General features: G+C 48.6%; 1 protein-coding gene across 17 annotated transcripts in view; it reads right to left on the bottom strand.

The window, feature by feature from the left end:
- SORBS1 (sorbin and SH3 domain containing 1) overlaps nucleotides 1–21,547 on the bottom strand; it is a 196,897-nt gene that overhangs the window by 34,574 nt on the left and 140,776 nt on the right. For 7 of the 17 annotated variants that reach the window (XM_006756639.2, XM_006756643.2, XM_015559396.1 and 4 more), the window contains 3 exons: nucleotides 12,642–12,691; nucleotides 5,439–5,611; nucleotides 2,737–2,822 (listed from right to left, as the gene is read on the bottom strand). In XM_006756639.2, coding sequence (XP_006756702.1) covers nucleotides 2,737–2,822; nucleotides 5,439–5,611; nucleotides 12,642–12,691 — 309 coding nt within the window. Of the gene's footprint in view, nucleotides 1–2,736; nucleotides 2,823–3,456; nucleotides 4,936–5,438; nucleotides 5,612–12,641; nucleotides 12,692–15,687; nucleotides 15,790–16,339; nucleotides 16,406–20,508; nucleotides 20,593–21,547 lie in introns of all 17 variants that reach the window. The other 10 variants (XM_015559393.1, XM_006756628.2, XM_006756631.2 and 7 more) reach the window with 3 other exon arrangements.

Below are 21,547 nucleotides of genomic sequence, written 5' to 3'. Positions count from 1 at the left end.
GTCCACACAGTTACACTGCTGCAACCTGCCCCCGGCTCAGCCCACGGCCCCCTACCTCCTCACACGCGGCAGCAAGGCCAGGCGACCCAGGTGTATCCATGCATTCCTACGCATGCTGGGCTGGCGGCAGGAGGCTCAAGTGCTGTCCTTCAGTGATGCGTTCCCACAGCTGTTCCCACGGTGGGACCAGGGCTGGCTGACTCCTCTACCCGCATCTGACCTACTACACCTGCTATGGGCTTTTACTCTGAGGGGTCGAGGGCAACAAGGTCATGTTTGTGCTTCCTATGTCTGTCACTCTAAGATGCTTGACAGAGTGGAGCTGCCATTTCAGCAAACGGCTCCTCTCCTCCTAGGCCGGCGATCTTTTCTCGGGGCACAGTTTTTAGGAGGCCTCAGCCAAAGCTATGTTTGACTGACAGAGCCTCAGTTACTTTCTTGCTATACTTTCAAAGATAACTATTTCTTCACTAGATGAAACGAAAGTGAGTTTAATTTGTAGACTATAAATACAGAAGATAAACTAAGAATGATGGTACTTGTGTTTAGAAGAAATATTCTCCCCTAAATTAAGGAAATAGGCATCTATTTCTACTTTGAAAGATCTTTTAAAATAATTAAACAATGTTGCATTTCCTCATTGCCTATTGAAATGACCCTATGGAATAGAACTTTAATGTATTTTCCTATTTCATACCAAACATACATCCTTGGGATTAACATTTTTTTGTAGGAAAAGCATTAATTATAACTGACAATTCCTACATTCTTAATAAAACATTAGTCTTTTTTCAGAAGGAAATTAAATGCCTCAGGTGACACCTAGCCCCAAATAACGGTGGGCCCCATTTTCCTATTTTTCCAGGGTCACAAATAATAAAGTAACGACTCACCAAAGGCCGTGGGATTTCCAATGCTCGGGTAAGTTGTTGTGAAGATTAAATAAGAAAAGACAAGGAGGTGCTTTGCCAGCACATGGAGCCCTGGTTTCCAGCTCTGCCTCGGGTATAAGGCAACGTGGATGTGGCCCTGGCAACCACCACCCTCTCCCAGTCCCTTCCTGGATGAACAAGGAGGTGACTGGGTGACCACAAATGTCCCTGCCAGGGCTGACGTGACCATTTCCTGAAATGCCACCATCATCAACGTGGGTAAGAAATTGCGCATTTGCTAGAAACACGCCAGCACCGACACCCATGAGCTGGGAGTGTGCTTTCCCCGGAGCCGTGGGAAGGGACCGACGCTGAGGCCAGGCCTCTGGTGGTCTGGCCCAGGTCACATGAAGCCAGTGAAGGTGGACAGGGAACGGAGCACTTGGATCTGACCTCGATAAACCCACCTGCCCCGCAGGTTCACCACACCAGCCAATACCCTGGGGAAAGACATAGTTTTTAGGGGCCTTTGAGCAGTTCAGGAAACGAGCTGCTCACCTTCTGAATTTACCTCTGAATATACCAAACGGCTAAACCAACTACGGGAAATATGCCTCCCGGTGGCAGGCAGCGTTCTATCACAAAACCTTCTGTGCTGGGGACTCGGTCTACACAGCGAGTTGGAATGCCCTCCTCCACCACAGCTTCCGGCCTGCAGGGCCGCTCCTGTGGCTCAGTGATGGTGACGAGAACCGAGTCTGCTCAGTGGCCTCGTGAACACTCATGGTGTCTGAGCTTTTCACCTGGTTATTACAAACTACTCTATACATCAGATCCTTCCTCTCCTTTCTTCCCATGGACACGTGCCTGCATTATGCCCAGAGAGGGGAGACCATATCTTTTCTGTCTTTTGTCGCACCACCCGGCTCTCCTCAGAGTTGGCCTCACCCGAAATCCTTAAGGAAAATCCGCCCAAACCCTGAAACTACCATGAAACAGAACCACCAGGGACTTTAGACGCTGCAGAGAAAGGAAGGGCTGCGTAGACATGGACACCCTCCACCTCCTGCCGCCAGGCTCCAGCCGTTCTTCCACCTCTTCACTCCTGACAGGAACAGGCACTGCAGCCTGTTCCATCTACAGGCCCCATTGTCCTGGGCACACAACGTCTAGAGAGCACGCCTCGTACCAACACTGCATCATAACAAACGCTGTGATGTGGCCCAGTCAACGGATAGGCAGAGCGGCCTCCTCCTAAATCCCAAGGGAACGCACTGCTTTCCCTGCCCTGTCAGTCATGCCGCCATAGCTGCAAGGAAAGGGCTCAGCCTGAAGCTCTTGGTGGGAGTTTACCAACATTTATTGGGGCATCTCTTCTTCTGAGTACAAAGGCAACATCAAATGGTTGCCTTTTAGTGACCACAGTATGTATCATGGTCATTATTCTTCTCCAGTTTCCGCCTCCTCCTACTGTACCCTTCCCAACATGAACTGTGCTTGGTGCCAACAGAGGGATGGCGGTACTGGAGAAACATGCGAGAGGATTTCCCTAGAGAATAATAAGGTCAGGGTCTGGCGGAGGGATGAAAGAGCAAAGAGCAACACAGGTGGGCAACCTCTTCTTGGACCTCCTGGGGGCAACGTGGCGTTCAGAACCCAGTGCCTTGAGAAAATCTACTTTAAGGAAAAGTGGACTAAAAGAGGCCTGACTGCGCCAATGTCATATAAAAAGTCACTTCTGACAAAGCTAATCTTGGCTTCCAATTGCTAGGCCACGTCATCTCTCTGGCAGATATCTGGGATGTTTACTTCCTTCATATTTTTCTCTGCCCAAAAGCCAAGAGATTTTAGAGATGGCACTTACTTCTTTATCATCATGACGCCTTCGGATGAATTCTTCTGTGGATTCCAAGTAGTCAGCTGGTATAAAATGTCTTGGTGATTCTGAATCTTCAAAAGAACAAAGTAGAATTAAAACAGGCAAAGATTTAGTGGGAAACCAAACTGGGAAAAGATTTCACCTTTCATCCATTCTAAATAGCAGATTTTTTTACAGTTGTAGAGACCAGTGATCAATAATCGAATTCTGAAGGAAAGAACCCTCGAATTCCCCCCACGTTTTGGATTCACTTGTGAACTAGTGTAATACAAAACTCATTACAAGGCAAAAGGAGAGGACCTTCTCGGACAAGTGTCCCTGCTCAGAGGCGTGCAGGATCTCACAGGGACACACTGTACACACACACACACAGGCCACCGAGAGCGGCTGCCTCTCAAAAAACCACGGCGAGTCGGGGTTGGTGCAAACTGCAAGGGGCGCAAGGGTTCAAAATGAACCAATTTCTCAGATGAGCTAAACGGCCAATTTTTCTTTCGAAACAGAGTTTGGTGGTTAGTCTAGATGACATGGGGGCTTTGTTTTTGAAGAAGTGCAGCCACTACGAGCCATGATTAATTGCCAAGCAAAACAAACAGAAAACAAAGGACAGACCAGAAAATGAGCACCAAGGGCACACGGGAGGAGGGGACAGAGCAAGCAGAGTGGAGACGGGAGCGGAGACTGGGCAAACACACAGAAGGCCACCTCCGTGGGATGCTCCCAGCTCACTGGGTGGGTTGTTGTTTCTGTCCAGGCTGTGGTCTGAGTACGGCACGGGGTTCCCATTATCAAAGGCCCCCACGCAGTCCTCTGGGACCGCGGGTCTCTCCTGAGGGGGCTCTGCGGTCCGGCCCAGCCTGGCCATGGTGTGTCGGGAAGACAGGCGCTTGGGCACCGAGGGCTTCCCCCCAGCGTGGGGCTCGTCCTGCTGGGGCTGACCGGGGAGGTCTGGCTTCCGGCCCGCCGGGGGGCCCGAGAAGTCCCCAGGGGCAGGCTGCCTGGGGTGGTGCTGGAGGGGCTTTTTCAGCCGGAAGGGGAGGGGGCTCATCAGGTAGATGTTCCTGAGGAGCGCGCTGCGATCCCCTCTGCAGTCCGGGCGCCAGTCGGGCTGCCGGGAGGCCTGCTGCTCGTGCTTGCGGATGGTGGTGAAGCGGGTGTAGGAGGCCGGGCAGGTGCCCTTGCACTTGTTGAGGCGGTGTTTGGGGAAGTCTCCATGAACACTGCTGCCGCTGCCCTCCCTGCTGTCACTGGAGACGTTGGAGCAGTGGTCGAGCTCGTCGGAGCAGGTGGAGAGGGGCTCAGAAGGCGCCAGGCCCCTGAACCCCAAGGGGGAGTCCACCAGGCGGCTGCACGTTGGGGAGGCGTAGACCCCCCCGGGGTTTATCCCATCCACCTCCCGGGGCCGGAGCTTGGTGGACTCCAGGAGGGACTCGGCGGAGCGGGCTGCGGTCAGGCCGCTCCGGGACAGCACGGGCGTGGGGGACTTGCTCAGCCTGCCTGACAGGTCCAGGGACGGCATGGACCGTGACCGCTGGATCAGCTGCTCAAAGGCCGTGATGCGGGAGGAGACGGTGTGCTTGGGGATGTGCTCCGAGCCCTCCTGGCTGGGGCCCAGCTCGCCCCTGGCCAGGGCCAGGCTGCTCCTCTCGAAATGGGAGGCGAGGTCCCGCACGCTGGAGGAGGAGGCAGAGCCCAGGAAGAGGCCCGCTCGGTTGATCTGGTGCATGTCCCGGTAGAGCATGGTGAACTGCATCCCCGCCTTCCTCGAGAGCGGGCAGGGCCTCCTGGCGCTGGAGCTGGAGCCGTACTCCTGCAGGCTCAGGGTGCTGCTCGACTTGCTGTCGTAATCCCGCCGGGAGCGCATGAGCAGGTTCTCGATGCTCCCACCCACCTGGAGGGGGAGCCCTCTCTTGGAACCGTTCAAAGAAACAGAAACACAAAGGTTCTCACAGCTCTGAGCCTTTTCTGATGGCAACAGGGCGCTCTTCTGTTCCTGCAAAAGAGCGCTGGGAGCGGAGAGCCTGGGCTTGAACTTGGAGGGGAGGATTTCTGAAATGCAGGCTTTTGCAGCAGACAGAGGTTTCTTGTGCTTACACACAGGGCCTAAGGCATTGCTAGTGTTAACCGTTCGGCTATGAACTGAAGATGAAGAAATCATGTGAGCATTCCCACCTTTACGATCCACTGGAAAGCATGCAGAATAAAATAAACAGACCCATTAGGTTAAAGCTGAAAGCTGCTAAAAAAACGGGAAGGGTAACATGCTCATTTGTCATAAGGTGTTTTTATTTTAAATTTCCAGTCGATGTCCAGAAGCAAAATAATCTGTGCTGCAAAGCAGGTGCAAAATGCAACGAAAAAATGGCCACCTTGCTAGTCAGGAAAGGCTAAAGCTCAGCTAGTTTCTAAGAAAAGGGAATCAGAACAAGAGAGAGAGAGATGCTTCAGGGAGAGCAAGGCCGGGGATTGAAGGAAGGAGAACTATTAATACCAGAAAGAAAAATGGCCGGTGAGAAACGAGGGGAGGGGGCTAGGAAGGCTCAAAGGCCTGGAAGTGGACCCGCACAAGGCAAAAGTGATTCCAGTAGCTGGAGGTTCACCCCTGCCAACACCCCGGTGACAGCGTGGACGGGAGAGACACCCGATGAGGCAGACAGGCGAGAGGCCTGCAGGCTTTGCGGGGTTACCTTTCGTGGAGGCCGAGCTGGACGGGCGCTTGAGCCCACTGAGGCCCTGGAGAGGGATGTCTCCACCTTCCAGGACGCTTTTATAAATCTGCCTCTCATTCTCCAGGCTCCCGAGGTCGCCGGGAGCCCCATCGGATTCCCTCTTCACTGCGTGGAAGTTGGAAGAATATATACTAAGAACAATGTAATTTTAAAAGGAAGAGAGAAGAGGGGGGAGAAAAAGAACAGGAGTTAGTATTTTAACACTTGTCTAAAAGGTACATTTCCAGCTGAGGGTAAGAAACATACTTTCTGGCTTTCTAATCAAGCACCGCCCTTTCTAAGGAGCATTCCTATGCAGAGGTCGAGTTCGACAGGCAAGGCAGGCCCACAGGAGCCCCTTGTCCAGATAGTGATCTGCCCTAATTGAATGACTGATTTGTTCTTTCGCAGAATAACTGAGAAACACGGCTGGGGCAGGGGGTAGGAGATAAGATTAGGAGGTGGGGAGGGCAGGGCAAGAGATGCTGGGGTCCAGGTGCTACACACGGGATGGGGCAGTCACGAATATAGTTGGAGGCCGGCTGGTGTGGCTCAGTGGTTGACTGTCGATCTATGGACCAGAACGTCACGGTTCGATTCCCAGTCAGGGCACATTGGGTTGTGGGCTCGATCTCTAGTGCGAGGCATGTAGGAGGCAGCTGATCAATGATTCTCTCATCATTGATGTGTCTCTCTCTCCCCGAGCCCAGGCTCACACACCACGGAAGTGGAATCTAAGGGAAAAGAGAACCAGCCCTCACAGCTGAGAATATATAGGCAGGCGGTAGAGTGAGCCCACAGAGCAGCCCGGGCGGTCTCTCCCCAGCCCGTGCCCTGGTTTCTAAGCGCCCACAGGACTATAGGGCCCATGAGGACACTCAGCATGTATTTGCTGAATGAATAAAAGGTCACATTTTCTGAAAGCAAATTGGGCCCATGTGATCTGATTAAGAATATGTTTTGAACCATAGCGAGGGGGAGGGTCCCGGGTTCAATTCTGGTGTCAATCCCTGGCCCTGGTTAGGAGGCATGCGGGAGGCAACCAGTCAATGTTTAGTTTCTCTGTCTCTCCCTCTCCCTTCCATTCTCTTTAAAAAAATGGAAAAATATCCCCAGGAGCGGATTAATAACAATAACAACAAAGAATATGGTTTGATTTGTGAAACGACGTACTTAGGAATTCTTCCGCAAGTGTAAGAACTATGTCACATTTACTTGGGGCTCTGAGCTACTGACGTCAGTGACCTCAGGCCATCAGGCCATCGGAGCAGTGGAGAGAGAAGGGCTGCAGGATCGAGGTGGCCGAGGTGGCCGGTGGCCTGGGCTCAGGCTGGCTGTCCTTCCTGGTGCTGGGGCCCTGCCTGGAGGCCTACTGCCACCTGGAGACAAAAAGGCGTGGCTTTCCCAGGCGAAGGGGCCGGGCAAGGGACAGGGCTGCCACCCACGCAGCTCTGGGCTCTCCGGCTTCTGCCTGCAGGGCATTCACAGATGTCCCTGGTTCTGACTGACCAAAGCCACTCACTCTAGTGGCGGGGCGGGGGGGCCTTCAGGAGACTAGCAAGCTGTCAATGCCGGTTTAGACCAGCACAAGTCATCTAACCTGGCGTTCCCTTTGAACTTCCTAATTGAAAAGAAATCTGCTTCTTTTCGAAACTTCCCTTTCTCCATCCACCCTCTCTTTTTGGCTGCAGTTCCTGATTTTGTCCTTCAGCTGAAGCCCGTGTCTCCTCTGTCCATTCCATCTGCAGAGAGACCCATGGACAGGCGTCCTTTAGGCCTGCTAACCAACAGCTGTGGGACCGAGGTCGCTTTTGTGAGAGGAGCACCTCCAAAGCTCTGGTTTGGGGCGACCAGACCTCAGCACAGAGCGACTCTGACAGTGGCTTCCACCCGCTGTCCTTAAACTGCCGTGGCCTCAGCCAGAACGACCGACACATCTCCCCTCGTTCCTCCTAGCTTCTCGGCCATGACACCAGCTGTGGACCTCACACCTCCCCTTCCCCTACCTCACCCGCTGTCAGAACTCACCCCGCCCCCAACGCCACCCCACTTTCTGGCTTTATTCCACCCATTATCACCATTTTTTCCTGCTTCCCACCAGAAGACAAGCCTGCAGCCCTCAGGAAACCTCTCAGGATGGACTTGCTATGGCCAATTGTTTTCTTTCTGATACCGAAGCCGACATACTTTTTCCAGATGTGACACTTTTGCAACTTGTTTAAAAACAATGTCCAAAAGCTCCAGGACAGTGTTTCCAAGTGAATGATCTTCCCCAGGCCTCCTCATTGGAAAGACAGACACCATTTGTCCACTGTACCAAAGGGGAAACTGAGGACCGGGCGGTGAAGGCCTCTGTCAAAGGTCACAGTGCTGTTGGGTCTTTGCTGTGTTCGCACAGAGCAGAGAGGGTGAGAACAGTGCCCTCGGTCTGGCCCAGAAAGACGAGTCACCCATTCCGCACCCAAACAAGCCAGGCTCAGAAGCTCGGCTCTGCAGCCTGGGCGGAGCCAGTTTTGGGCTGAGGAAGAGCAGGCCAGCAGGAGGCAGTGACGAGAACGGACCCCCTGGCTAAGAGGCGGCGCTGGCTGCTGAGTTTCAAGGGGATTCGACAGAAACTCACTCAAAGAATAAAGAGAGAACAGAGCAATCATTTTAGGGCCGAACGTTTCCAATGTGCTAACTGGCCGGGTCGGGACTCCAGCCTGACTCCAACAGGCAATGTGATCAGTGGAGGCAAACCCGCTCACTTTAAAAACTTGGAAACAATCCGTTTCTCTCAGCCTCAATTTCCTTCATCGACAAAACTATTAGGTGTGGTGAGACTGTCCAAAAAGTCCCCCTTCAAATCCCTTATCTACAAAGACATTCCTTCTGACCTCCAGATACATACACTCAACTGCCTTCTAGAAGCTCCACTTAGATCAGCGGTGGCAAACCTTTTGAGCTCGGTGTGTCAGCATTTTGAAAAACCCTAACTTAACTCTGGTGCCGTGTCACATGTAGAAATTTTTGATATTTGCAACCATAGTAAAACAAAGACTTATATTTTTGATATTTATTTTATATATTTAAATGCCATTTAACAAAGAAAAATCAACCAAAAAAATGAGTTCATGTGTCACCTCTGACACGCGTGTCATAGGTTCACCATCACTGACGTAGATGTTCCTCAGGCATCTTAAACCCAACACATCCCAAACCAAACCCAGATCTGTTCCTCCACCTCCCATCACCCAAGCCAGAGAGCCCAGAAAATCAACCCCTTCTCCCTCTCTTTGGCCTGCAAACTTCAGGAGTCAGCACGCTTTGCTTACTCCGTCCTCTCACAGCTCACATCAATCCCTTCCGTCTCTACCTCCCTGGTCCGCACCTCCCACCACTCACCCACACCTGTGCAAACAGCACACCACCACTCCCCCGGGCTCCACCCCATTTCCCTCCAGTCATTTTTGCAAACTACTGCCAGCGATATTTCTAGAAAAGATCTCACTATGTCATTCCATGGCTCATCTTATTCATTCAACAAGTATTTATTGGGCACCTACTACATGTCAATCAGTCACTTAGGTGGAGATTCAATAAGGAACAAAACAGACAAAAAAATTCCAGCGTCATGGAAAAAAAATTACCTTTTCTGTTTGTAATATAATATTATTATTAATCACTTTTTCTTTGCGGCTCCTCTGTAAAGCGTACCTTTCTTCCTCCACGAAACAGAGGTGTTCCCTCCCTCCTGGTCCCGTCACTGCCTGCCCTGCACTGGAGTCTGATGGTTGTTTACAAGTCTGCCTCCCATTACACTTGGTTTTTCCCTTCAGGGTTAACTGATTAACCTTTGCACGGCTGGTGTCTAGCACCTTTGTTCAATAAATATTAGTGGAATAAATGATTTCATAAAATTAAATGCCTACACACACAGAGATTTATGATACATTTTCAAGCCCTGGAAGTTTCTAATATTTCATCAAGTTCTCCAGGCAATGATTTGTGTTTTGATCTTAAGTTAGATTAAGGGAAAAGGGTGTTTTTCCTAGTGCACCATCACCACTTGGGAAAGCAGCAACTTGAGTGCCACCTGCTGGCCAAATAGAGTAAAGCTCTTTGGTTAGGCAAAGACTGAATTCAAACTAACCAATGCTGAAACGCTAAGCAATGATGAAGAGTAGGCTACACTGTTGATTTATAGGTCTGGTAATTCCACAGAAATAAAATACAAAATTTGGCATACGTTGTGATCACAACTATAAAAATATACTTTTTGAGAGGAAGGACTGGTAGATTGTATTAGGATATTGGGACAATGGGTGAATTTCTTCCTCTCTGTTCCCAGGTTCTTTTAATATTGTGATATGTAATCAACTTAATTAATAAAATTCTAAACTAAAGTCTCTCCAAGATATTAAAGTGGATTCAAAACAACACCATCACTTCCCCACTGACCACAGACAGAGTCCTGCAACTGGGCCATTGTGATTCAGTCCTTGGGTTAAGTCAAGTCTTTGCCAATGTTTCTTTCAGCAGGTCATTCCTGTCCATCGGGTGAAGGGAACCAGATTCAATCCACAAGTTTCCGGCCTTGGTGCTGAGTTGGATTTTAGTTAATTAAGATGCTTTCCTATGCGTCAGGCACTGCACTTAAGCTGGCTCCTCACCAATTCCAAACACAGAAAAACCTTATTCATTTGAACAAACAGGAGAAAACCAAGCCCGAATTTCTGATAAATTCCCAAATGGTAGAATAGCAAGAGGAAACAAACCTCATCTATCCCTGCCACATATTTCCCGTGAGTTAGGGTAAGGCTAAAAAAAACCAGAGGTCTTTGAAGACCTGTTCCGATGATAGAAATAAGAGTGCTGGGTAAACGAACACATCAAATAGCTTTATGCACATGAATCCTCAGAGTCTGACAGCAATTTTCTCTTTTCGGCAGTTTGCATTAGGCCCCTCAATCCTGCTAACACAATATTACAAATAGTTGCTTAAATGGTTTTTTCAATCATTTGAAAGACAGTAAGTTATAGGATGCTTTCTATTAGTTTATTATCAGTATGGTGCAATGGGAGCGCCTGCCAACACCAGGTCCCTGGCCGAGAACGTGACTGCTAGTCTGGTCTGAGGAGGAACAACTCCACCACACACCAGCTGCAGAGCCGTGGCTGGTACACTCCTGCTTCCTCACCTGTAAAATGCGGATTAAAAATAATGCCTGGTCCTGGGATGTTGCAAGGACTAACTGAGGTGAAGTACGGAAGCTGCTAAGCATAGGGCCTGGCACATAGTAAATGCTGAGTAAGTAGTTCAAGTCACCACTTCATTTAAGACCCGTGTGCCTAACTCTGGCAGGCTGGGCACTGCTGTCTTTTTCTGAATATTCTTAATCCTTAAAGTCTGCTTCAATCATGTGCCACTTTTCTTTCTTTCTTTAAAACATATTTTTACTGATTTCAGAGAGGAAGGGAGAGAGAGATAGAAACATCAATAATGAGAGAGAATCACTGACTGGCTGCCTCCTTCACGCCCCCTACTGAGGACCGAGCCCGCAACCTGGGCATGTGCCCTTGACCGAAATTGAACCCGGGACCCTTCAGTCCGCAGGCCGACACTCTATCCACTGAGCCAAACCGGCTAGGGCCCACTTTTCCTTCTTATTTACTAACATTCCCTTTTTTTTGTTTTACCCCCAAAACTACTAAGGGACAATTATGCTCCTATTTATTACGTAGCATAGTGCCGTGGTCCAGGGAAGCTAAGGAATTCACTCAGCTGGCCACCTGAAACAGCCTTTTTTGTCTGTGCATTTCAGGGAGATGGATGGGGCGAGGAGGCAGAGGGGGAGGCCAGGCAGCAGGCTTACATTATGCAATCCTGGGAAAGGCAGGGCAGGGAGAGATCTGCCCAGGTTTTGGGCAGTCAGGACCGCCAAAGTGACAAGCTTTGTCACTGACCAATGGGTGACCTGAGGGACTAGTTTGCTGGGAGCTGTGGCCTTAAAGCAGCCCTTCATCTGCAGATAGCCTGAGGCAATCTGTGGGTTCATTTCTGGGACCTGGAGGACCTGCGGCTGGTCATCCTTGGGCTGAAGGGATAGTTCAACTATCTCCTTAAAACAGAGTGAGCCTCAGAGCCCAAGGTAGGGGGTAGGAGGGGACGGGGCAGCCTGATGATATAGCTGAACTCAGATTCCTCTGTCACACCGGTGGCCTGACGACCAACCCAACAGTGAGTGCAAGAGACGATACCAACCTGCTCCAAGATGGAGCTGTCCTTTAAGGCAGGAAACTACCGATCTGCTCCAAGATGGGGCTGTCCTTTAAGACAGGAAACTACCAACCTGCTCCAAGATGGAGCTGTCCTTTAAGACAGGAAACTTTCCTTCTAACTGCTGTCCTAATACATCGTTTCAACTTCTTCTCAGACTCTGGGGTCTGCTAATCATAGCCATTAATATACACATTTATAGAAGAAATATTAATAGAATAGATCTGGCTAGAGATTTGGTCACTACCCTAAGGGGATGAAGGTTTTTTCCCAATTTTCTAGTGAAATACTCTAATCACAGCTAATCGACTTTCAAATGAAACCACTCTTGCAAAATGCTCAAGTGACCGAAAGGTTTGTCACACATATCCACAAACTCAGCGTTCAGATCAAGTCAGGCTCCTGTCTGCACAGGTGAGCTTGTCTCACTGTGGATTTGCCCAACCCAAATGGAACAGTAATAGCTGTGCCTCCCCTTCTTGTCATGCTTTGAAGAATAAGATACAGACACAGCGGTGATGAGGTGAGGAGCTACTCCCACCAGAACAAACTCCCAGACCTATGGGTGCACCTGGCATGATGGAGATGCAGTCCTCACTCTCAAGGAGTTTACAATTTACTAGAGGTCCGATGCACAAAATGTGTGCAAGGGGCTTGGCCCTCACAGCCCCAGCGTGGTCAGGAAGGTCGTCTGGCTGTCTGGTCTAATTAGCATATTATGCTTTTATTATCATAGATTAGAGTTATACAAACATAGAAGGAAAAAAATGGATGACCAGAACTGAATTGCTACTTATCACCAAACTGTACATCATTCAAAGCCACTAGACTGCTGCCTATAACACACACTTAGGCCCAGATCGTAAGCGTCTCCCATTTAGACATTCCATACAGTGAGCAGTAGAAACAAGGTGGCAACTTACTATCCAGGAGGCTCTGAAGACATTTCCGGAGTGGGGCTGACTGCTGAGCTCTGTAAATGTCAAAAAGAGAAAGAAAGAAAAGTGAACATGATTTAGTCTCAGATGTTTCAATCCAAGGGGCGTCCCTGTCCCTTCGCTTCCTAATGTAGCCAGGGCCTCTGGGAGGAGGGGGCCTGGCTGGAAAGGTCTCGGGGGCCGGGAGGGAGGGGCCCTCTTTGTCTCTGGTCTTGACCTCCCGGTGGCTGCATCGAGGCTCCCTGGGGGGTCAGAGATGGCTGCCTGGGCCCTCTGGGGGACAAGCCCACCATTTGGCCAACATGCACTGACAGAGCACACCCTCCCCCAGCGTGCCCCGACCTTCCGACCCCCTGCCAACCCACTGCAGATCCTCCATGCGCCCCAGATGCCACATCCAGAGAGAGGGCCACCCGAAACATTAGGTGCAGAATGCACAGCAACACATTTTAAAAGACCATACTGGGTTTAGATGTTTGTCTGCCCCCGCAGACTTAGACGTGCAAAAAGGGGGAGAAATGCAGGTTTACAGAAGCTATTAATGACCACCTCAGCCTCAGTGGGAAACACTTTATAAGATTACAGACCACGGTGCAAAAGGAGGAAAACAATCGGGAGCTACATGCAGAGAAAAAGCAATGCACTGTGTTGTTTATTTAGGGTTTCTGTTACCTTGGGAGAGAATCAGGCAAAGGGTTCAATATATTGGCTCTTAAAAATAATGTGGTGGTTGAATAAATCAGTGAAAAAGTTAACTCTCAAAGATATTCCTAGCTCTAATACCGACCATTTCAAGGAAAACAAACTACCTGGAGGAGAGAGATTTGAGGAAAGGAAACACCAGGAAAAAAGAAAGAGACTGCAGGAAGGAGGTAACCGTCCTCAGGGGCTCAGCCACCTGGCCCTCTGCCTGCTGGTCCTGGCACTTCTGAGGCACCTCCACCCCAGGAGGTCCCCGCCCTCTCTCCCCATTACTCCTCAGAGAAGGCAGCCCTCTTACCTGCATGTCCATCCGTCCGTCCAGCCCTTTGCCTGCACTGGTCTCCCTGCCCACCCTTCCCCCTTGAGCCTGTCCTTTGGCTTCTGCCCCGTTCTGGATCTCCCCACCTCTGTGGACGATGCCCCGGTCTCCAACGGGGAAAAGTGTTTGCCGACCCTGCTGAGCCCTCTGGGCACCTCCCCCGCACCTCGCCTTCCTCCCGTGATCACATTTTTAATCAGTGTGTACCCCTGGGGATCCCAGTTCCTCTCCACATACTCCAGCTCCCGTCCACCACTCAGCAGCCTCCAAAGCTTTTAGAAACCTCTGGATTATCAAACCCATTGGCCTTTCCTCAGAGTCGAGGGTGGGGACCTCTCTGGAGCACTGGGTCATGCTCAGACCTCTCCTCTCGCTCCACCTCTCATCTTTCCTCCTATGTCTCGGGAATGCTCTCTCTCTGACCCCCCCTTGCTCTCCTGCTGCCACCAACATCCCAACAGGTCCTTATGGATCTTTCATCCTTTCAACAGGATCCTCCCTTCAATCTTTCATCTTCCCCAGATGGGGTGTCTTCATCTGTTCCCGGACGTCAACCATCACCTCTCTTCAGGGGACTGCAACTGCCTTTGTAAGCCTCTGCCCGTCTCACAGAACCTAGTCTTACATTTCAAACTGTCAGCTCCATATGCCCTATGTGATACCCAACCAACATTCAAAACAAATGACCTAAAACCAAATCCTTCATTCAACCTCTCCACCGACTTTCTCGCCATCTTTCTTATGTGACGTACTGCTGTCCCCACGGCTCCCTCTGTCTGGACCAAGGGCTCACGTTGTCTGTTTCCATCCTGTCCCCCAGTGGCCGCAGCTGTAACCCCAGCTTCCGCTCCTTCCCTGGGCTACGTCCCTGGCACTCACTTGACTTTTGGTGCCTCGTCACTCACGCTGGTGGTCTGACCCCTCCTTGCTTTCCTAGCTCCGCTGAAGTATAACACGACCCACTCACAACCTCCACGCTCCCTGCCGTGGTCTGCGGACCCTCCCAGCCTCGAGCGTGCCCACATTCCTCTCCTATTTTCTGTAAAGATCCCCTTTCCTTCAAGGGTCTCTCTTGTTTCTTCAAGGAGCCCTAGGAGCAGATCTCCAAACACTGGGTGTTTTCCTTCCGCTGGGAGCCCATTCACCTCGGACTCCCTCTCTTCCTGACCCAGCCTGTAATAAAGCACGCTTTGACACCGCTCCACTTAAAAATACCAGTGCAGGCCGATTTTCAAATGCTTGCCTGTGGCCCAGTGGTCTGGCCCCTGGAGTGCATTTTTCATCGAGAACTTTCTGACCTTTCAAACCACAAGCGGGGCTGCTCTGGCAGTGCCTGCACTTAGTAAGCAGCGCGCGCGAATCGCTGCCACGCTTTGGAGAATGATCTCCGAGGCTGGTGCCTCCCAAGGCTGCAAAAATGACAGCTGCCAAGCACGACTCCCTGAGAACCCCGAGAGGCGTTCCAAGGCGAAGGCAGGGAAGGAAGAGGGCCGCCCCTGACAGCAGAGGAGAAGGGGAGCACGGAAATCACCAGCCACCCCACGGATACCTGCAAAGCCCCCTTTAACCCTACCAGACCCGAGGCCCTGAACGTAACTGTCCCCTATACCTGGGCTCCTGAGCACTAAAGAGAAAAAACCAACGTGATATAGAAAAATGTTAGTTACATGCAAACAAGTGGTTAGAATAAGATGGAACTTGGAGACACTGTACAAAATAGGTCTAGGCAAAGCACCGAAAATTAGGTACAGCGGTATAGCGGCAGATTCGGAAATTACCGAAAAATCGGTACAGCGGTTTGGAAGGGTTAAGGAAGATGTCAAGCTCCAAAGAAACCAAAGCAAAACTGAAGTTGGGGGAAGGGAATGGAAAACAGCAGCCAGAAAGCCATGCAGCTTCACAATAATCGGCGAGACGGTCCCCTCCTCAGCGACATCCCAAACCGCAGAGCAAAGAAGACAGAACCGCGCTGGGACAGGCGTTGACGGCAGGAGGAAAACTTGGAAGTACCTGCGCCAGGTCTGCACCGGCTGCTTTACTAAGCGTCTCCGTTTTTCCTACGTCTGCCTCTAACTCTGTGCGGCAGAGGCTGAGCTCTGTTTCTAGGTTAGTCTGGCACGAGAAAGAAAAGATGAGAAAGAGCGTTTTAGTTTAGGGGACAGGCAGAGAGAACGGAAGGTTAAGTTTGAAAAGTGAATCTTCTTAGGGTTCTATTTTAATAAGGCAGAGATGGCAAGATTAAACAAAGAGCTCACTGGAAATGACTAAAAGCCACGAGAACAGGGAATGCAGTGTTAGGCATGGAAAATATAAGCCCCATGGTAATCAGAGCTTCAAAACTCTCTTCTCCTGGCTACAGAGAACTACAAATACCACAACACCTGCCGGGAGGAAATACCTACAGCCTCTCTTCTCAGTCTGGTGACTGGCAAATACTACATGTCAGAGTAAGTCATTGCTTAAAGAGCACACACACCTCTATACATCAGTCTATATCTCAGAGACTTTGTTAAACAGATTTATCACCAAGCAAAAAAATAAATAAATAAAGTTATCAAGTTAAAAAAACAGTGATTGAAGAAAATAAGAGCAAAACCCCACAGCACACTCACACTAACCAGGCCAGGAGCACACACACAGCCCCCGGAGAGGCACGCATTACCTTTCTATCCTCTCTAGGAAGGATAGAGCAGTCTCCAGGAGTATAATCCCATATCTTTTTGGGAGGCTGATGGGAAGCAGAGGAGGAAATGGAGAAATGAGCATAAAGACAGACACGGAGACCGGCTCACACAAAGAGGGGCACACCAGGAGGACTCATCAACAGGGAGCTAAGCACGGGCGTGGGCGCTAACTGGGAGCTTCCTTTCTACGTTTCTGTCTCAAGAGCAGATCATGGTTGGAGTCCAAATATTGCAAACTTAAAAGACACAAAGAAAAAAAAAAGCATTAACACCAATTTGAACAAAAATCGAAACTTTAAAATTCCCCGTTGTTGTTTTCAAACTGAGATGGACACAGAGCCCACATTTCTGAAGCAGGCTTCTCCACTGTGAAACTCATTGTTCCTCAATGTGGCAATCTGGAGATTTGGCCAGTGGAGGGTAAATTGCACTGAATGTGTTTTCTGTGGTTTGTGGCAAGTGTACCAGATGGGTGTTAAATTTCCCACGGTGTGACTAGGCAATTTTAATAATCGTTCACTGCTTGCTTAGACATTAACACTGCATGTGTAGAGCCATACCTTCCATCTCCCTTAGAGAAGAGTTCTACTTTGCATTTAAACAGCGGACTGTAAGGCTATTTTTGTTTTTTCCTTTAACTCTTCACGATAGAATTAGGGTACATTCCTAAAACAGAAATCTGCCGGGAGAACCCCTGTAACGTTTAGTGAGGGAGGGGTTCGAATGTAGGACGCTGAAAGTTACAAGCTACTCTGCCCCCAGGTGAACCCTCTGTTCTGTCCACTTAGACTTGAAATTTCTCATACAGCTCCCCCTCCCCTCTGCTGTCACTTAATAGCTCCTGGAATATTGTAATTATATTCATTATAACCAATTAGGGAATTTTATTCAAATTGGTTTACATTGTGACATTTTGCTGTGAGCTTACTTATAGAAATCACATCAATTTCTGTAGAAGTTGGCAGGGGTGTGTGTGTGTGTGTATGTGTGTGAAGCTGACACCCGGGCTCTTAGTAATACATTTGCAAATGAAAAGTAATCTGATTTCAAGATGTATTTACTACCCCCAGCAACAGGACAGCAATGCAATCTCTGTAGACGTATACTCTGCACTTAATAAAGTAAGTGCTATTAACAATCATCAGTTTTTTTTAAGCGCTTTATACACTTCACAGATGGTTCAGATGGGAAGGAGACCTTTGAAAGCCACATACAGTCTCCCTACGTGTCCTGACTACAAAAAATAAGAAAGTGCTTACAAATTAAATTGGTTGTCATTAACGTTCCCCCAAATGGCCCCGGAGTCTGGAACGACTTATGTTCCACAGCACCGGTTAGAGCTGAGCGGTGTTAGAGTCAGCTCTTGCTCAAGTGTCAGCGTGTTTGGTGGGTTTCAGTGAAGGGGCTGAAGAAGGAAGGGGTCCAGGGTAAATGTAGGTCTAGCATCAAAGTCCTGGCAGGCTTTCCTCACTCGGGGTGGGGAGTGGGGTTGAGTGGGTGTGGAATAAAAGGCAGAAATGATGACCCACACGCTTTGGTAGGAGTTTTAATTTCATTCTGCTTCTGAATGACAGCAAAACCTTCAAAAACAACTTTCCTGGTTTATGCCACATTCATTTATGTCTCTTAACCTTGTATGGCCCAGCGCGACTAGGGTAGGAGAGACGTGAAAAGAAGAAAAATATTTCTCCTCAACTCCCCTTCTTACCAAACGCTGAGAGTGCCATCCAGTCATTCAACTTGGTTCAACTAGATAGGAAGCCCACCCTTCGAATGCCTCAGACCATCGGAACTGTGGTCTCAACACTGTTCCCTCCGGATAGACAGCGATTACGTTATTTTGGTAAGTCTTTAAAAGTTTTACCTTTCATTACTTTAAAAGACCTGCACAAAAAAGGAGCAGTCCCCTTTAAGGACCCTAAGGTCTATGTAAGGAACACTTGTAGCTTGAGAGAAATGACATTTTGGAAAAGCATTTCTTTAAATAATTAAGAGGCAGTTAGAACAACATGTTGGGGCGACGAATGACAGGAGGTCCCAGGATACGAATGGGCTGTGCTCCCAGGATCTGTGTGGCGTGGCTGGGGGGCACTCAGACCAGCTTCCCACAGAAGCAGTGTCAATTCACTGAGCTCCCAGAGAGCCTGCTTAGTGTGTGCTGGGGCAGAAGTACTGTCTCTTGCTGACAAAACCAGGATTATTTGCAATGACAGATTTGGTAAAACAAATGATTAATTAGAATCATTTCATGTTTCCTAAAAGCTAGCATTAAAGAGAAAACTATTTTAGTTATTTGGCCAATGAGGAGATGGCTAGAAATTTGTGGACCTGAATGGACTTCGAAATTCAATGGCATGGACTTTTGCTTATACAAAATTCAAAGCAAATAGCTTTTGTTTTCCCCGATGGAAATATGGTATTATTATTATACCATAATACATATATTATTATATATACCAATCACTGGGGAGAAGGGAGGAACTACATATATCAAAAGGATTTTCTGTGAGATAACTGAGTAGGTTTTAAGAAAAAGAAAAGGGTTACAATACTGTTAAATATTTGAATGTGGAAGAGACTGCCTGGGTAGACTCCACTGATGTCTGAATGGTGGACAGCAGGGAAAAAAGGGAGAGAAAGGAGAAGTGAGGTGTGCGTCAAAGCTTTGGGAAGGGGAGATGGGGCACACTCTGGGTTAGACGCTTCCCTCTCCACTGGTCACTAGGTGGCGCTGTTCACCCAGGACAGCTTAGCTGCTATTAGGAGCCAGTGTCCCAGGAGGGACAAGGTGGGAGGAATGTCTGTTCCTACAAGCAGGATGTTTGCAAGTCAGGTGCTCCTCTCAGAAGATGCAGGAACTTTGAAACAAAGCTCAGCATCGCTAAATCAACAGAGAAATCCCAGAGCACCAGCTTAATTTGTCTTTGTCTTCATCTTAATAAAAATATACAGCATGGAATTTAACATTTTACTGAACCATATAAAGTTAATTCCTGTCTGCAGATAAAACCATCACTCCAAACCACGGTGACTCAAATACTGGAGGCAATGCTTAAAATCTCACATGAACATCTAATGCAGTGGCTCTCAACCTTGGCTGCAGATTAGAATCACCTGGGAATCTTTTTAAAATTCTGATTTCTGGGCCTCGTCCTCCAGAAATTCTATTTCTTTGTTATGGGGTGAGGCCACAACATTAGTAACAAAGAAACAGAATTTCCAGAGGATGAGGCCCAGAAATCAGGATTTAAAAAAGATTCCCAGGTGATTCTAATGTGCAGCCAAGGTTGAGAACCACTGATCTAATGAAATATTTTATGTTTATACGCTTAACCCCCCACTTGTAAATGCTTTTTGCAGTTGTGAACATTTAAAGTAACTGGAGTTTTAAAGTCAGTTTCCAGTCATCTCCAGTGGAAAAATGAGCTCCCTTCTCCCTTCTGGTGGGTACTCCTCTGAGTACAGGGCTAAGAAACCCTCCTTTAAGTACCCAAAATCCTTTGGTACCAAAGCCAACTCAGACACATCAGGGGGAAGCTGTGGAATATTATTAGGCTCAACACTACACTTGCTAGAATTCCTAACTCTCATTCAAATTTTGGGAAATGTTATCCTAACTCATAGAGTTCATTCCCTAAAAGTCACCCGACATGGGGTTGTAATCGTGGATCACATCTGCATAGGCCTTTTCTGGCCGCTTCAACACTCCCCTTGCACAGATGCTTTTAGAAGCTCTATCCGAAGCAGTGGCCATGCTGGTCTGCTCACGCTGTGGTGCACTGTCCTGCTTATCTTCAGTATGCCATAGGACTTTGGCCAAGGAACTGAACTGACGGCCAATTCAATGTCATCCACAGGCACATGGCATCGTTGCTAGTGGTGGGGGGGACTAAGACAAGCTAGGATCTAGTTGTGCCTCTAAGGATTTTCTGGCAATAAATCCGGAGCTCACTGTCCTTTCTTGGTGAAGTAAAGCAACGGAAAGCTTACAGATGGTAGTGAGACTAGACAATCCCACCAGGACAACCAACACGGGGCTCCCCGCTCCCCGAAGTCCTTACAAACAGATCTGATTCCTTAGCAGCGACAATGCAGCAACAGCATGATTTTTAAAAATGTCTATAACCACTGAAGCTATTAAACTTACCGGTTTCCCAAACTCCAATTCCGAAAAGAATTTATACCAAGGTTCATTCTTTAAATCTATCTCTTCAGGGCTTATATCCCGACTCTATAAGGGTTGGTGACAGGGAAATGGAAGAGAGAGAAGGATAACATTATGCAAAGATTACATAGGAACAGGCCAGTAGAGATGCAGTGGTTTCCAGATATATACAGAACTGCATTCAATAGCAGCAATCACCCGTTTCCACGGACACTGGCAACATCACGGAGCTAAAACAGATGGGGAAGGACGTGTTTATAGAAACAGGGCCCCTGAGCGAGGGAGCAGTGGGCGCATCACGCTCAGTCCCAAAGCAGGAGGATGGAGTGTGGACGGGGAACTCTGCACACACTGCTGCCCCCCACAAATACGAATGCGGGGACAGCGGTATTTCCATGTTGTGGGAGAAAAGAAGGACCCCATCTCCTCTTCCCCAAGAACTATTAGTTATGAGCAAATAACCTGGTGAGCACACCAAACATTTAGCCACTTACGCCAGGTGAGTAGAGCAGACCATTTTTACGGGCTAGTACAGTTTTAGTACTTATTTGCAAGGCTGCCTTAAGGTTTTCAAAATAAACGCAAATTTTGACACTTTTATCCAAGCCAATTTGTTAATACTGCATCTTTAATGGCACATGAGTAGGTGAGAAACCATGTCCCTTACACAGTAAAGTGAAAGATGATATAAGTAACAACAGAGGACACGAGTGAAAAAACATCTTAAACAAGCTCCCGAGGGGATGGATACAGATAGAATATACTTCATGTTCTAACAAGTAAATGTTAAAGAGCTGGGAAAATTAAAGCGAGGGAAAAGCTGAACAAGACAGATAGCAGAACAGGGGAAGGAAAAACTTCTGGGTTATGTTACAAAAATAAGTTAGATTTCCCACTTTACAGAATTCTCAGGTAGTTCACACAGAGTGATAATGGACCCCAGGGGATTTCAGATTTAATCAAGTATTTATAAAGTCCTGGTACCTTGCTGTGGAATAACGTGTGTTTCTGGCAATAATTA

The sequence above is a fragment of the Myotis davidii genome, unplaced genomic scaffold, assembly GCF_000327345.1.
Source record: "Myotis davidii unplaced genomic scaffold, ASM32734v1 scaffold332, whole genome shotgun sequence".
Taxonomy (NCBI): Eukaryota; Metazoa; Chordata; class Mammalia; order Chiroptera; family Vespertilionidae; genus Myotis; species Myotis davidii.
This window is presented reverse-complemented; position numbering and strand designations above follow the sequence as displayed.